Here is a 13,590-nt window from a genome sequence, read left to right as displayed (position 1 = left end):
ATTCAGACATTTGCTCAGAATTGCCAGTACCCTTTATGTTGTGACTTCCACCGAAGTCGTTTCCTCTCCTTGTTCAGGCGGTGTTCGGTGGTCGGCGTCACCGGTCTTCTAGCCACCGTCAATCCATTTTTCATTTTTCATTTTCCATTTGTTTTGTCTTGTTTTCCTACACACCTGGTTTCAATATTTCTAATTTATTGTTGTGTATTTAACCCTCTGTTCCCCCCCATGTCTTTGTGTGGAATTGTTTATTAGTAAGTGCTTGTGCACATGTTACTGGTGCGCGTCGGGTTTTGTACCCATGTTTGTTTATTTCGTTATGCCGTTGGTTTTACAATTAAACTGCTTCGGCTATTACCTAGTTCTGCTCCCTGCGTCTGACTTCCCTGCCACCAGTTACGCACCCCTTACACTTTAAGACTACACGGTTAGCAGTAGAAACTGGCTGGCATGATTTTAGTGAAATCACATGGGTGTTTGTGGTTAATGTTGTTACTTGGTGAGTCACAGGGGAGGTGGAGGCACGGGTCATTGTGTCATGATGGGAGAACCCCCAGCCTACATCCCTTGGGTAGAGGGAATGGAGCGGATTAGTTTTGCTTTCAGTTACCATCTGAGGGTATAGTGGTGGAGGGGGGAACTTTAAGAAAACCAAAAGGGTTTGTCCATAATCCATAAATAGGCACAAGTCCGTAGCTCATCGAATAAAGCAATGATCAAATCAAATCAAAGTTTATTTGTCATGTGCGCCGAATACAACAGGTGTATTCACCTTACAGTGAAATGCTTTCTTATAGGCTCTAACCAATATTGCAAAAAAAGGTGTTAGGTGAACAATAGGTAAGTAAAGAAACAAAACAACAGTAAAAAGACAGGCTATATACAGTAGCGAGGCTATAAAGGTAGCGAGGCAACATACAGACACCGGTTAGGCAGGCTGATTGAGGTAGTATGTACATGTAGATATGATTAAAGTGACTATGCATATATGATGAACAGAGAGTAGCAGAAGTGTAAAAGATCTGCTGATTATTTGTGAGGACATAGGTAAATATGAACGAACCAGTCAGCACGTTATAAAATCCATTATAATGCAGTTATCATAAGCATGTATGATCTCTTCTCATTTAATCAGGCCCGTACATGCTTATAGCAAATAAAGTATTAAAACTGCGGGGTGTTATATTATTATATCTACAGTACATCATATTCTAGATGCAAATTCATTGAATTAATTTGATATGATTGCCACTTTACACCTCCCTTGAGACCAGGTTTTAGTTCCACTGTTCACTGAAGTGTGTGCATCTGTGAGAAATCAGTTGACAGTTGCAACATCTGCCGGGGAATTTAGTTGCTCCAGCTGTACATACGTAAACCCAGTATAAATAAGTCTAGGGGGGGAGTTCACCGATTTCTGACATCTTTCAACCGTGTGGAGACGGCTCATGAAACACATGCCTTCCGAGGGGCTAAAACCTTGATAAGACAAGGAGTCCAGGGACACTTGACTGAACAATATGGACCTCTGCTCAGTGTACTTCTAGTCTCAGATATATAGTATCTGCCGCCCCAGGGTCTGATGGGTATTTCCATCACAGAGGGGGGAGGATAAAAAGCAAAAGCTCGACATGGAAACTCCCAACAAATCCTGGAAATGAGACAAATAACCCACAGCCAGAACAGGAAATTAGCCAGCATGGAGAGTAACAAAGCATCCTCTACCAATGAAGAAAGAATAGGAGGTCATGCCATAGACATCAGTAGAGGGTGCGGAGGAGAGGACGGCTCATAATAATGTCTGGAACGGAGCGAATGGAATGGCACCAAACCATGTGTTTGATGTATTTGATACCATTCCACTCATTCCGCTCCAGCCATTAACACGAGCGTGTCCTCCCTAATTAAGATGCCACCAACCTCCTGTGATAGACATAGGCGGAGTTCCCCTACAGGACTTAGTCACCGCCTTGACACTCATTGGGAGGTGTTCTGGATTTCAACGGGGCGTATGTTGGATCACTTGTCAAGTTAAAATAACTTAAGGGAAAGTTGGAAATGTGGGATCAATAGGTTTTCTCAATAGGATCAAAAAGCAGGGATGTGTATCTATCCAAGCCCCTATGAATTCCATCTGAATTACTGTATCGCTCCAAGAGTGTCTAAGAGTGTGACTCATCTCGGAATTGGTTGACCTTTAGAGCAGGGTTCCCCAACTGGCGGTCAGTGGGTCGAATTTGGGCCAGGGATGGTTTCATTTGGTCCTCCCAAGTTTTCTGAGCAAAAAAAAAAAAATTTTTTACATTTTCATTGTTGGACATAAAACTCCAGGATATCAGCTCCAAGTGATTTTAATTAAATGAATGAAATCTGTTTAAATTATTCCCACGCATAATAGAGAGACGTGATCGTATACAAATGTAAGCAACGTTTGAAATTATTATGTTTTAGCCAGACATTATATCGGTTTGGGCTTCTTGCAGTCAATTTTCAGTCTACAAATGATTTGTAATTCTGTTCCGGCCCCCTGACCATCCTCTCAACAGAGTTAATAATCACTGCTCTAGAGTTATGGAGGGAGTTTGTGTTTGGGAGGGCAGGGCTGATAGTAATTTCTGAATGGCATCCAGTGTTTGACTATGAGATCTCCTACACGATAAACAACTATCTGATCTTATCCGAGAGAAGCCAATCAACTCTCACTGATTCTCACTCTAGTTGGCGCAATTGTGAACCTACGTACCAACTCACCAGTTCACCAGTTTTATTAATTGATCAATGTTTGGTTGCTATAACAACTACACCGAGTGGCGCTGATAGCTCAGTTGAAGCATGATGGGTTTGGTTCCCATTTGCATCACATCTTTTAAACATACAGGTCAGTGGAGGCGGCTGAGGGGACGACGGCTCACAATAATGGTTGGAACGGAGCGAATGGAATTAAGGTGCCACCAACCTCCTGTGATACAGGCATGCATTTCAGTTGCCTTGAATAAACCTGTCTCGTAAAAAGACAATATTTGTTAATGAATGTGTTTGCAACACTACTGTTATTTGATATACTACTTACTATTTACTTTTATCCTTTCTTACATTTGAACAGCTGAAGCAAGCACACAACCTTTCTTCAGGTAATGTACCTTTCCTAGTAAATCATTTTTTTGGACTAGGATAAGAAAAATGGAAACAACAGATATGTCACAAACCTATGGAGCAATGAAACAACATTGTGACAATTAAGTGTGATATCTGGAGTGTTACTGGAAAAGCAGAGCTGGCTGGAAATGTGTTACTTGCCATTGACCTCTCTCTTCCCCTTCCACAGAGCAGAGGGAAAGAAAAGGCCTATCTCAGGGAGACAGACTAGCCATATCTCCATTAGACACACAGCATCTGGAAGTGAGCCCCTCTGGAAAACCACCTCTATGAGGAAGTCCCAAATGGCACCCAGTTGCCTATGTAGTGCACTAATTTTGACCAGGACTCATTACAAGTAGTGCAGTATAAAGGGATTAGGGTTCCATTTGGACAGAGGTGTGAAGTAACTAATTACAGCTACTCTCGTTACTGTAATTGACTAGCTTTTCCGAGTACTTAAACTTTGAATATTTTTGAAAGTCAGTAATTTTACTTATACTTGAGGAAAATTGCATTATAGTAACAGTACTTCTAGTTGAGTAGGATATTTTAGTACTCTTAAAAGATACATTTTGTGAGTGAGGGACTGAGTGAGTGAAGGAAAGAGTGTGAATGGGGGAGTGAGTGAATATCGGAAGGGACCCTGGACAAGTAACAAGTAACAGGGGGGGGAATGAGGGATTGAATAAGTGAAAAAATTTGACATGTTTATTTATGGAGTCTGTATATATACTGTATATAGAAGTCTGGCAACTTTGTTTATTAACTTTATTTTGTATATATTTTTTACCAATACATCTTCATTGCTTTGAATGTTTAAGTTGACAAATGTATATTTTTAGTATATTTTTGACAAATCCTTCGTTTTCACGCGCCTTGCTGCAACTCATAAAATAAATTAAAACGTAGTTCTTACTGTACATACATTTTCTCTCATGTGTAACGACGTTCAGGTAACCTTTGCGAAATTAGCTAATTATCAAGGTCATATACAGTAGGTCGATAGTTCTCACACCTTGGACGGTAGGTGATAAACACACAAATGGAAAAAAATGCTTGCATGCACACCCACAAGCACATGCATGCACAATTGTACCTATCTATGTACACACACACACACACACACACACACACACACACACACACACACACACACACACACACACACACACACACACACACACACACACACACACACACACACACACACACACACACACACACGCACACACAACAGTCAGCTGATCCTTTTGACTGTGAAAAGGGGGACTGTTCGACGGTCAAGACAATGGGTATCATTGACCACTCGCTCACGGTCAGTAAACAGCCAAGCAGCATCGCATAGTGATAAACCCCACTGGTGGTGTGTAATATAGGATGGGCACCATGACAGTCCCATGGAGCTTCTGGAGGTCCTGCTGTTCTCTGTCCCTCTTCCTCATCCTGGCTCTGAACACGCACAGTGCATGGTCCTCTCCCGATTTCTCCGGTAAGTGTGTTTTTGGCCTTTGTTATTGCTGTTATAGAGAAAAAGTGGGGAAAATAGATACTGGTATGGCTCACTCAGCACTACATGCTGTGTAGAGAGGAAGCCTACGCAAGACACGAGCAGCATCCCAAATGGCACCCGGTTTGCTCACAGGGCTCTGGTCAAAGTTGTGCACTATGTAGGGAGTAGGGTGTCATTTGGGACGGTACATTCCCTGATTTATCTCCTGGACATCCTGTGCCAACAAACAGCGGCAGCGGTTCACTGTGAGAGACAATTGTCAGGGTTAAAGCACCCTGTCCTCCTCATTGACAATAATGTCATTATAATAACCATTATAATTCTGAAAATATAATTATTGTTTAATTCTCCACATATCACTGATAAAGGCCATTCCATTATCTGTTTCAATACACATATCAAGCAAACATAATCTAGAATTATAGGCCTGAGTAATAGTATTTTTTTTGTAGTTCAATAAGAATGACATTGACACCCGTTTGAGCTGATAGCAGTGATTAAGTACACCACCCCGTTCATGAAAATGGTTTGCTCATACAGACTATATATATATGATATATAAAGCTGGCAGACAGGCATCAAGGCATTCAGTTACTGTTTATTTGAACGTCACAAGTGGCAAAACGAGTCACCTAAGCGACATTCAGCGTGGTATGATCGTCGGTGCCAGGCATGCTGGTTCCAGCATCTCAGAAATGGCCTGACTTCCTGTGCTTTTCACCCACGACAGTGTCTAGGGTTTACAGAGAATGGTGCCACAAACAAAAAGCATTCAGTCGCGGCAATCCTGTGGGCGTAAACAGCTCGTTGATAAGAGGTTTAAGGAGAATGGTAAGAATGGTGCAAGCTAACAGGTGGGCCACAAACATACAAATAACGGCACAGTGCAACAGTGATGTGCAGAACGACATCTCGGAACACAAAACTCGTCGGTCTTTGCCACAGATAGGCTATTGCTGCACACCGCCACACCGGATTCCATTCCTATCAGCTAAAAACAAGAAGAAGCAGCTCCAGTGGGCACACAATCAATAAGACAGAACAATTGAGGAGTGGAAAAACATGGTCTTGTATGACAAATCCCGGTTCCTGTTGTGTCATGCTGATGGCAGTTAGGATTTAGCGTAAGCAGCATCAGTCCATGGCCCCATCTTGCCTGGTATCAATAGTACAGGCTGGTGGCGGTGGTGTAATGGTGTGGGGAAGGTTTTCCTGGCACATGTTAGGTCCATTGATATTAATTGAGCAATGTTTCCATGGCCTGAAGAAGTCAGGCTGTTCTGGAGGCAAAGGGGGGTCCAACCTGGTACTAGATGGATGTACCTAATAAAATGGCCAGTGAGTGTATTTGTGTTGTCCTGGTTGCATATTCATTGATGAATGTCAGACACTTCAGCATGACAACAGACAGAGATGTTACATGATGATTTGTTTGGACAAGATAGACAGCCAGTCCATGCAGGGTGACCACTACTGACCAGTGTTGCCTTTGTCTGGGGCTTGTCATTGTCACTCCATTTCTATATCTGACCATTACAGGGATCAACATCTGTGTATGGGTGTGAGCAATGAGCTGCTCTAAGAATAGCACATTGTGAGGGAGAGACTGGTACTGCCCTACCATGGCTCTGCAGAGCTGCATAACATTGGGGAACCCAAAACAGACCTAGCCAGGAAGAGACAGACAGGGGCCAGGGCATAGAAATAGAATGACTAGAAAGGACATTCATTCTATTTCTATAGCCCAGGAAATCGCTGTGAAAATAAGATGAGTCCAAATCCAACAATAGAATAAGAATGACTAGAAGAGATAATTTCCCTTTATGTCAACATTTTGTCCATTCTAGGAATTCTATTTCTATGGATCCAACTCTGTTATGAACTCTGTTATCCTATGTGATTGTGTATCATAGCACAACACTGCTCAGGAGAGCTACTCCCAATGTTTGGGACACAACCCTCTTGTAACCAGGGCTGGGTGACCATAAGTACAATGACACAGGACACAGAATGTGCAATGTGTCAAACTGTTGCTTCACAGATGAAGCCTAGTCCTCATTTAAGAAGCATTTTCAATCAAGGGAGATTCTCCATTAAAAGGGCTTTTTTGTCCAGGATAGGCTTCGTCAGTGTCAGGTAAACCTGCCAAGATGGTCTATCAAATCAAATCAAATTAATATATGAAGCCCTTCTTACATCAGCTGATGTCTCAGTGCTAAAACCCCAAACAGCAAGTAATGCAGGTGTAGAAGCAACTGCATTACATGAGATGTAATGTAATTCCATTGTTAAAAGATGATGACTTAGGAAAAACAAACTCATTCTGTGTTTAGTCAATTATTTTATTTGTATGGCAATTGATTTATTACTAACTCTACTTTATTTGGTCTTGGTTCAACAAGTCAAGTGTATCAAGACCTATATTGCTTCTTGAATGTGAGGTCATCCTTTATTTCTTAAATATGTTTCATAAACTCTGAACAGCTTGTCAACTAGTAAAAAGCTGATTAAAACCACTCCCAGAAGATTAGATACAGACTTCAGAAAGTACACTACGTACACAAACGTATTTGGACACCCTATCAAATGAGTTGATACGGCTATTTCAGCCACACCCGTTGTTGACAGGTGTATAACATCGAGCACACAGCCATGCAATCTCCATAGCCTAACATTGGCAGTAGAATGGCCTTACTGAGCTCAGTGACTTAAAACATGGCACCGTCGTAGGATGCCACCTTTCCAACAAGTCAGTCTGTCAAATTTCTGCCCTGCTAAAGCTTCCCCGGGTCAACAGTAAGTGTTGCTATTGTAAAGTGGAGTTGCTAGAGTTGCTTACCAAGAAGACAGTGAATGTTCCTGAGTAGGGGGAGTTACAGTTTTGTCTTAAATTTGCTTGTAAATCTATGGGAAGACTTAAACGGTTGTCTAGCAATGATCAACAACCAATTTGATAGAGCTTGAAGAATTTTCTAAAGAATAACGTTTGAATATTGTACAATCCAGGTGTGCAAATCTCTTAGAGACTAACCCTATCACACCCTGATCTGTTGCACCTGTCCTTGTGCTTGTCTCCACCCCCCTCCAGGTGTCGTCCATCTTCCCTATTATCCCCTGGGTACTTATACCTGTGTTTTCTGTCTGTTTGTTGCCAGTTCATCTTGTTGGTTCAGCTCCTAGTTCCGCGTCCTCCTGGGTTTTGACCTTTACTTGTCTTGACATGTTTTCACTTTGACATTAGGGGCATTGTGTATAGATGGGTAATAAATACAAATAAATTCAACCCATTTTGAATTCAGGCTGTAACACAGCAAAATTTTGGAATAAGTTTATTGGTCACATACACATGGTTAGCAGATGTTAATGCGAGTGTAGCGAAATGCTTGTGCTTCTAGTTCTGACAGTGCATTAACAACTAACAAGTAATTTAACAATTCCACAACAATTTCCTCATACACACAAATGTAAGTGGATGGAATAAGAATATGTACATATAAATATATGGAGGAGCAATAGCTGAGTGGCATAGGCAAGATGCAATAGATGGAATAAAATACAGTATATACATATTAGATGAGTAATGTAAGATATGTAAACATTAAAGTGGTATTATTTAAAATGACTAGTGATCCATTTATTAAAGTGGTCAATGATTTGTGTCTGTATGTAGGCAGCAGCCTTTGTGTTAGTGATGGCTGTTTAACATTCTGATGGCCTTGAGATAGAAGCTGCTTTTCAGTCTCTCGGTCCCAGCTTTGATGCACCTGTACTGACCTCGCCTTCTGGATGGTAGAGGGGTGAACAGGCAGTGGCTCGGGTGGTTATTGTCCTTGATGATCTTTATGACCTTCCTGTGACATCGGGTGCTGTAGGTGTCCTGGAGGGCAGATAGTTTTCCACCGGTGATGCGTTGTGCAGACCGCACCACCCTCTGGAGAGCCTTGAGGTTGATGGAGGTGCAGTTGCCATACCAGACAGTGATACAGCCCGACAGGATGCTCTCAATTGTGCATCTGTAAAAGTTTGTGAGTGTTTTAGGTGCCAAGTCAAATTTCTTCAGCCTCCTGAGGTTGAAGAGGCGCTGTTGTGCCTTCTTCGCCACACTGCCTTCTTCACCACAATTTGTCCGTGATGTGTATGCCAAGGAACTTAAAACTTTACACCTTCTCCACTACTGTCTCGTCGATGTGGATAGGGGGGGTGCTCCCTCTGCTGTTTCCTGAAGTGCACGATCATCTCCTTTGTTTTGTTGACGTTCAGTGAGAGAGGTTGTTTTCCTGGCACCACACTCCAGTCAAGGAGTATGAATACTTTCTGAAAGCACTGCATGACAAGTCACTGCATGACACTGCATGACTATTTGAACAGTGTTATATTGTACTGTTGGCAGTGCCTGCCTCTAAAATGTAAAATCAATTACAATACAATATTTTGGCATAATAATCCCCGTTGCATAATAGGGCCTATTTCTTTGAATTATTTTCTATGTATATTTTCTGCTCCATTTCTTGAGAAGTGGTGGATTTGATCAAAAGCATTGACAGTTGTCAGTTTGATCTTTGAGGTCTGTCTTATCTCCATGCATACCTTCTGTTCCTTTTCAGTGTACCTCCACACAATACTAAGAAACCACACTGCTCATGCCTGCGATGGAGACACCCTTTCAATCAAGTGTCCCTCCAGAACCTCTGTGTCCGTCCTGTCAGCATTCTACGGACGTCGTGTCCCCAGCAAGAACTTATGTCCCCCTGCAAACACAAACATGACTGAGGACAACACTGGATGCACTTCCACTGTCGCTATCCAGGTACAGTATAGTAATTAGCCATACAGAGTTGTCCTCTATTACTGACAGCAAAACAGAAGCCAACTTATCAGCAGTTAGCTCCACAAGTTGATAACTTAAGAACATTGGACTCTTCACTTAAATAATATGAATCACATACTGTTAGGACTTACTACAGTTCTGTTCCGGAGTTCTAAATTGAGCAGCTGCTGAAAAATGAGCTCCTGTATATATTGAGATTTAAATGTTTTTTTAGAGTGAAGTACATCGAAAAAAATCAAGAGAAAACTGCAAGACTCAATAGAAGACAAAACAAGGAACAAACCAAAAAGACAGGCTTTTGAAAAAGTAACTATTTTTCATAAAATTGTACAGTTATCTTAGCTAGCTGAATTGCTAGCAGAATTGTTTACTTGTTGCTAAGCAGTTGCTAGGGACTCTCCTGGAAGAAGCTAGCTAGCTTACAAAGAATAACAACAAAAAATATCTAGTTAACAGAAGAAAGGAAGACAAAATAAGGACAAAAGAAGGACAGAAGAAAAAGGAAAAGAATGATGATGACGGATCACCACCTCAAGCTGAACCTCGGCAAGAAGGAGCTCCTCTTCCTCCCGGGGAAGGACTGCCCGTTCCATGATCTCGCCATCACGGTTGACAACTCCATTGTGTCCTCCTCCCAGAGCGCTAAGAACCTTGGCGTGATCCTGGACAACACCCTGTCGTTCTCAACTAACATCAAGGCGGTGGCCCGTTCCTGTAGGTTCATGCTCTACAACATCCGCAGAGTACGACCCTGCCTCACACAGGAAGCGGCGCAGGTCCTAATCCAGGCACTTGTCATCTCCCGTCTGGATTACTGCAACTCGCTGTTGGCTGGGCTCCCTGCCTGTGCCATTAAACCCCTACAACTCATCCAGAACGCCGCAGCCCGTCTGGTGTTCAACCTTCCCAAGTTCTCCCACGTCACCCCGCTCCTCCGCTCTCTCCACTGGCTTCCAGTTGAAGCTCGCATCCGCTACAAGACCATGGTGCTTGCCTACGGAGGTGTGAGGGGAACGGCACCTCAGTACCTCCAGGCTCTGATCAGGCCCTACACCCAAACAAGGGCACTGCGTTCATCCACCTCTGGCCTGCTCGCCTCCCTACCACTGAGGAAGTACAGTTCCCGCTCAGCCCAGTCAAAACTGTTCGCTGCTCTGGCCCCCCAATGGTGGAACAAACTCCCTCACGACGCCAGGACAGCGGAGTCAATCACCACCTTCCGGAGACACCTGAAACCCCACCTCTTTAAGGAATACCTAGGATAGGATAAGTAATCCTTCTCACCCCCCCTAAAAGATTTAGATGCACTATTGTAAAGTGGCTGTTCCACTGGATGTCATAAGGTGAATGCACCAATTTGTAAGTCGCTCTGGATAAGAGCGTCTGCTAAATGACTTAAATGTAAATGTAACTACAGCAGTGATTGAATATGTTGTGGGTTTGAACCTGGGTATGCCTCAAGACTGTCTGCTGAGCTAAAGCCTTCTGATGAGTAACCTTGCCTGAGACCTAAGGACTTGCATGTAAATGTGCATATTTTTCTCACACTCAGACATATATATTGTTGTATTGTCCCTGCAGAAAGTGGTGTCGGAGTGTCAGGACCGGCGTTCCTGTCATATACCTGTCATTAGCCCAGTGTTTGGTCAGGACCCCTGTCCCCTCACCAGCAAGTACCTCATAGTGTCCTACAAGTGCCGCCCAGGTGAGACTAGTCCACAGGGTTTGATTGTGTGAGGGTAACACAAACTGTCATAAAGTGTAGTTGTGAATTTAGGAGACAAAAGATCTTGAATAGTACTCCACAACTGAATACATCAGATACATCCGGAAATGTATTATCGGACACTGAATTCAATTGGTCTGTTTTTATTTAACTGAATAGGATAATATCTAATTCTATTGAAATATACAGTATTATACAGTAAGTTTGTCAGTGATCGATACTGCTGTTTTTATCTTTCAGAGCACCACCGTACTAGGTTGGTGTGTGAAAACGAGAGACTGAGGCTGGTGTGTAAGAATAACACTGTCCTGGCTATCTACTCGGCTACATTTGGCCACCTGCTGCACGGGAGTCCCAACTGTCCTCAGGAAACTGCACCACAGCCTGACATGGGTCTGAAACCATAGTCATTGGTGTGAAACAGGGAACTAAAGTGTCATCTAGTGGTCAAATACTAGGATAAAAATAATGTGCATTTATCAGTACATAATCAATAGTGTGTGTTACTATGTTACTTACTACAGATGAGTAACACATGAGTAGGCATAAGGTACATGGATATACCCTTGACCTATGCATGTTTTCAACCTCTATAGCCTACTGTATATCAGAGTCAGACCAGGATCATATGCCTATTTTAAATACTTGTGCTTGATTAAGGTTGGAGTTTATACTTTAGGGACTTTTTTTGCTTGTTTGTATCAGACTATATCAAGCACAGCTCAAGTATTTGACTTATTTCACCCACATCTGATCAGAGTATACATCTATCCTTCAGAGTGTCTGTCACCATCTGCCCTGAGGAAGGTGTCACGCAGGTGTCATGGCCGACCCAACTGCTCAGTGCTGGCTGACACTCAGAACTTTGGGGACCCATGTTTTCCTGGCACCAGGAAGCACCTGAGAGTGTCCTTTACATGTGGTATGTGACTAGAAGTCAAAGAGCCACAACAACCATGTGAGAGACACAAACATCATGGTGTCTATAACCCACAGTTGAAGAAATTGTTTTCATGGACTCACCAGATTACTGAGAAAATGTTTCTGGAGAAATTGATCAAAATGAGCTCTCTTTTGCCTCACCAGTTCCTCGATATCTCTTGGAGGATGTGCGACGGAGTGGCTCAACATCAGACCCTTTCTTGATCTCAGACTACACACATGGTAAGACACCTACAAATACATGTATCCAAGTAAATGTAGCTAGCTCAGCTACTAGTAGTGCAATTAGGTCGGTGGACAATATGATTTGCAGCCGTTGGGCAGAAGGCACAGTAAGTCCCTTCTCATCTGCAGGAGGCTGGTACACTGGCCCCGGCGTCATCAGGCCTCAAAACGTGCTTTATACCAACTCTCTGGAAATTTTTGACAAAATACTGGGTAGGTCTATTGTTTTCTGTGTGCATGTAGGCTGGTTACTCATTAGCAGGGCCTCTTTGTACTTTATATAATATGCCTTGTCTTACTTAATGATCAGCAGGCACCCATCATTAGCCTGGTCCCAGATCTCTTTGTTCTGTATAGCTGTAGGATTTGGCAAGACAGCACAAATAGATCTGGGACCAGGCCAACCAATTGTAACTATCTCGATTGTATAGCTGTCAATATAGACTTTGTCTTCTATCTATTTCTCATTGAGCAATATCATGCTAATTTCACCCCAGACTAGTGTGTCATCCCTCCACCCACAGGTCTTCCAGAGAGAGTGGCTCTCTACTTTGTCTCAGGGATCTGCGCTGGTCTAGTCTTCCTGCTCTGTCTGTTCGGCCTGCGTTCCACCTTGGTGAGGGACGTCAAGGACTTGGCAACAGAGCTGGGGGATGAGCTCAAGGCCAGCCGCAGACCCCGCCGGGAAGTCATGGAGGACCAGTATGACGACGACACCTCTGATGCCTCCTCCTTCCGCCGCCTCACCCAGTCCTACCGTGCGGCGGATATCTTTAGTCCAGCGACCATGACGGTGGAGATGGTGGAGAGGGAGGGAGAGGAGAAGGAGATGCCCAAGTTCGGAGACATCTGGCCCCACAGGGACTCCAGCCCATACGCCATCCATAAGATAATAGGGAATAGAATAGAATATCCATAAAATAAAAGCCTGCAGTGCCCGAGACTCCACAGGAGTAGAGTAGAATAGAATCAAATTGAATAGACATAAGATAAAGGCCAGCAGTGTCTGAATATCTATAGGTATTTTATTGTATTCTATACTACACACAAAATAAAAGGCCTGCAATGCCTGAGAATCCACAGGAAAGTTTGTGGGAACAGACAGCAGCAACACATTAATCATAGACTGAAAATGAATATTTAGTAGACATTATTTTCTTGTAATTTCATGTTATCTATCTTTCCTTAATGTACGTTTTATATGATATGGTGTCCTAAGCT

At 43.0% G+C, this 13,590-nt stretch overlaps 1 protein-coding gene and 1 long non-coding RNA gene across 5 annotated transcripts; both read left to right on the top strand.

Annotated features, from left to right (window-relative positions):
• The first annotated feature begins 616 nt into the window (after window positions 1-616).
• Window positions 617-4,058, top strand: LOC127914009 (uncharacterized). Of its 2 annotated transcripts, none has more exons than XR_008087594.1 (2): window positions 617-3,131; window positions 3,331-4,058. It is a non-coding gene; the product is annotated as an uncharacterized LOC127914009 (long non-coding RNA). The 2 variants fall into 2 exon arrangements; XR_008087593.1 differs by having other exon boundaries at window positions 3,326-4,058.
• A 352-nt stretch (window positions 4,059-4,410) lies between these two features.
• On the top strand, window positions 4,411-13,438 carry si:ch73-335m24.2 (protein eva-1 homolog C). 3 transcript variants are annotated; one of them, XM_035744679.2, is made up of 8 exons: window positions 4,411-4,627; window positions 9,253-9,455; window positions 11,058-11,181; window positions 11,443-11,595; window positions 11,981-12,124; window positions 12,289-12,366; window positions 12,499-12,582; window positions 12,894-13,438. In XM_035744679.2, the coding sequence occupies exons 1-8, from the start codon at window positions 4,516-4,518 to the stop codon at window positions 13,286-13,288; spliced, it is 1,293 nt and encodes a 430-aa protein (XP_035600572.1). In that variant the 5' UTR covers window positions 4,411-4,515; the 3' UTR covers window positions 13,289-13,438. The 3 variants fall into 3 exon arrangements, with proteins under 3 accessions (XP_035600572.1, XP_035600573.1, XP_035600574.1); XM_035744681.2 differs by lacking the exon at window positions 4,411-4,627 and adding an exon at window positions 7,300-7,444; XM_035744680.2 differs by lacking the exon at window positions 12,499-12,582 and having other exon boundaries at window positions 4,416-4,627.
• The last annotated feature ends 152 nt before the right edge of the window (window positions 13,439-13,590 follow it).

Source organism: Oncorhynchus keta, chromosome 30, assembly GCF_023373465.1.
Source record: "Oncorhynchus keta strain PuntledgeMale-10-30-2019 chromosome 30, Oket_V2, whole genome shotgun sequence".
Classification (NCBI taxonomy): Eukaryota; Metazoa; Chordata; class Actinopteri; order Salmoniformes; family Salmonidae; genus Oncorhynchus; species Oncorhynchus keta.
Note: the sequence above shows the minus strand (reverse complement) of the source record. Positions and strands in the feature narration are given on the sequence as shown.